This window comes from Acanthisitta chloris, unplaced genomic scaffold, assembly GCF_000695815.1.
Source record: "Acanthisitta chloris isolate BGI_N310 unplaced genomic scaffold, ASM69581v1 scaffold13279, whole genome shotgun sequence".
NCBI classification, from domain to species: Eukaryota; Metazoa; Chordata; class Aves; order Passeriformes; family Acanthisittidae; genus Acanthisitta; species Acanthisitta chloris.
Window position 1 is genome coordinate 2,935 of NW_008689836.1, and position 2,034 is coordinate 4,968.

At 60.6% G+C, this 2,034-nt stretch overlaps 1 protein-coding gene across 1 annotated transcript in view; it reads right to left on the reverse strand.

The window, feature by feature from the left end:
- Nucleotides 1-2,034, reverse strand: part of LOC103808776 (secernin-2-like) — a gene marked incomplete at its 5' end in the record, with an annotated part of 4,728 nt that overhangs the window by 997 nt on the left and 1,697 nt on the right. Inside the window, 3 exons of the mRNA XM_009081581.1 lie at nucleotides 36-154; nucleotides 236-401; nucleotides 1,745-1,960. Coding sequence (XP_009079829.1) covers nucleotides 36-154; nucleotides 236-401; nucleotides 1,745-1,960 — 501 coding nt within the window. The remainder of the gene's footprint in view (nucleotides 1-35; nucleotides 155-235; nucleotides 402-1,744; nucleotides 1,961-2,034) is intronic.

Genomic DNA, 2,034 nt, shown 5'->3' on the forward strand with positions numbered 1-2,034 from the left:
TGCGGCCGGGTCCGGCGGTTACAGCTCGTGCCGCCGATCCACCGAGCTCCGGAACCTCGGGATCTGCTTGGCTGGATCCTGCAGGAACGTTGGGGACCTCACCTGTGGCACAGGCTTGACACCAGCCACGAACACAAAGGGCTTGAAGACAGACCTGGAGGAGAGCAGCAGCTGGGATGGTGCTGATTCCCGGGAATGTGTGTCCAAAGCAGGGATGTGACCCCGCTGGGCTCACCTGGAGGGGTCGGGGGTGGCGGTGAAGAAGTGGACACAGGGCAGGGAGGGGTCTCTGGGCAGCACAGACACCATGCTGCCTGCTGTGCGGAATCCCTCCGTGTCCACGCAGATCCCACTGGCCTTGTCCCGCAGGATGGACATGAAGGTCTCTGCCGTGATGTGACCTGGGGGACAGGCAGAGGTGTGTCACTGCCAGCAGCTCAGCCACGGGGAGGAGGGAGATGGTGATGTGAGCCATAGGTGGCCATCCCCATCCCCATCCTTGTCCTGTTCCTGTTCCCATCCTGGTCCCTGTACCTGTTCCTGTCCTGTTCCCATCCCAGTTCCTGTCCCTGTCCTCATCCTGTCCCCATCCCAGTCTCTGTCCCTGTCCCTGTTCCTGTTCCTGTCCTCATTCCAGTCCCTATCCCTGTTTCTGTCCCCATCCCAGTCCCTGTACCTGTTCCTGTCCTGTTCCCATCCCAGTTCCTGTCCTGTCCTTGTCCTGTCCCCATCCCAGTCTCTGTCCCTGTCCCTGTTCCTGTTCCTGTCCTCATTCCAGTCCCTATCCCTGTTTCTGTCCCCATCCCAGTCCCTCTACCTGTTCCTGTCCTGGTCCCATCCCAGTCCCTCACTCCATCCCTGTCCCTGTTCCTGTTACTGTTCCAGTCCCTATCCCTGTTTCTGTCCCCATCCCAGTCCCTGTACCTTTTCCTGTCCTGTTCCCATCCCAGTCCCTCACTCCATCCCTGTTCCTGTTCCTGTTCCAGTCCCTATCCCTGTTTCTGTCCCCATCCCAGTCCCTGTACCTTTTCCTGTCCTGTTCCCATCCCAGTCCCTCACTCCATCCCTGTCCCTGTTCCTGTTACTGTTCCAGTCCCTATCCCTGTTTCTGTCCCCATCCCTGTCCCTGTACCTGTTCCTGTCCTGTGTCTATCCCAGTCCCTGTCCCTGACCTTGTCCTGTCCCCATCCCAGTCTCTGTCCCCGTCCCTGTCCCTGTTCCTGTCCTGTTCCTATCCCAGTCCCTGTCCCTGACCTTGTCCTGTCCCCATCCCAGTCCCTGTACCTGTTCCTGTCCTGTTTCCATCCCAGTCCCTGTCCCTGTCCTCATCTGGTCCCCATTCCAGTCCCAGTTCCTATCCCTGTCCCCCATCCCTGTCCCCACCTGTGTGCTGCCACAGCAGCTCCTTGCCAGCATGGATGTGGCCCTTGGCAAGCCTTGGATAGCCATCCCTGTCCCCATTCTGTCCCCATCTCCATCCCAGTCCCTGTCCCCACCTGTGTCCTGCCACAGCAGCTCCTTGCCAGTGTGGGAGTGACCCTTGGTAAGTCATCCCTGTCCCCATGCCCATCCTGTCCCCATCCCTGTCCCCATCTCCATCCCAGTCCCTGTCCCCACCTGTGTCCTGCCACAGCAGCTCCTTGCCAGTGTGGGAGTGACCCTTGGTAAGTCATCCCTGTCCCCATGCCCATCCTGTCCCCATCCCTGTCCCCATCTCCATCCCAGTCCCTGTCCCTGTCCCCACCTGCATGCTGCTGCAGCAGCTCCTTGCCCGCCCGGAATCTGCCCTTGGCAGCCTCCATGCGTTCAGGCTGGTTCTCCAGGGAGAAAACCTCTGCAAAGCTGAACTCTCCATCCCCACTCCACCAGCCCTGGGCCCGCGCTCGCTGCCGCAGCTCCTCGTGCTCCGCCGCGATCTCCTTCCCGATGCTCAGCTGGTTGGAGATGTTCCTGCTGCCCTCTGCCAGGAAGGGTCAGCTGTGAGGGCACCATCCCCTGCAGCCACTCTGGTTCAGGTAGGTGCAGTGTGGGGGG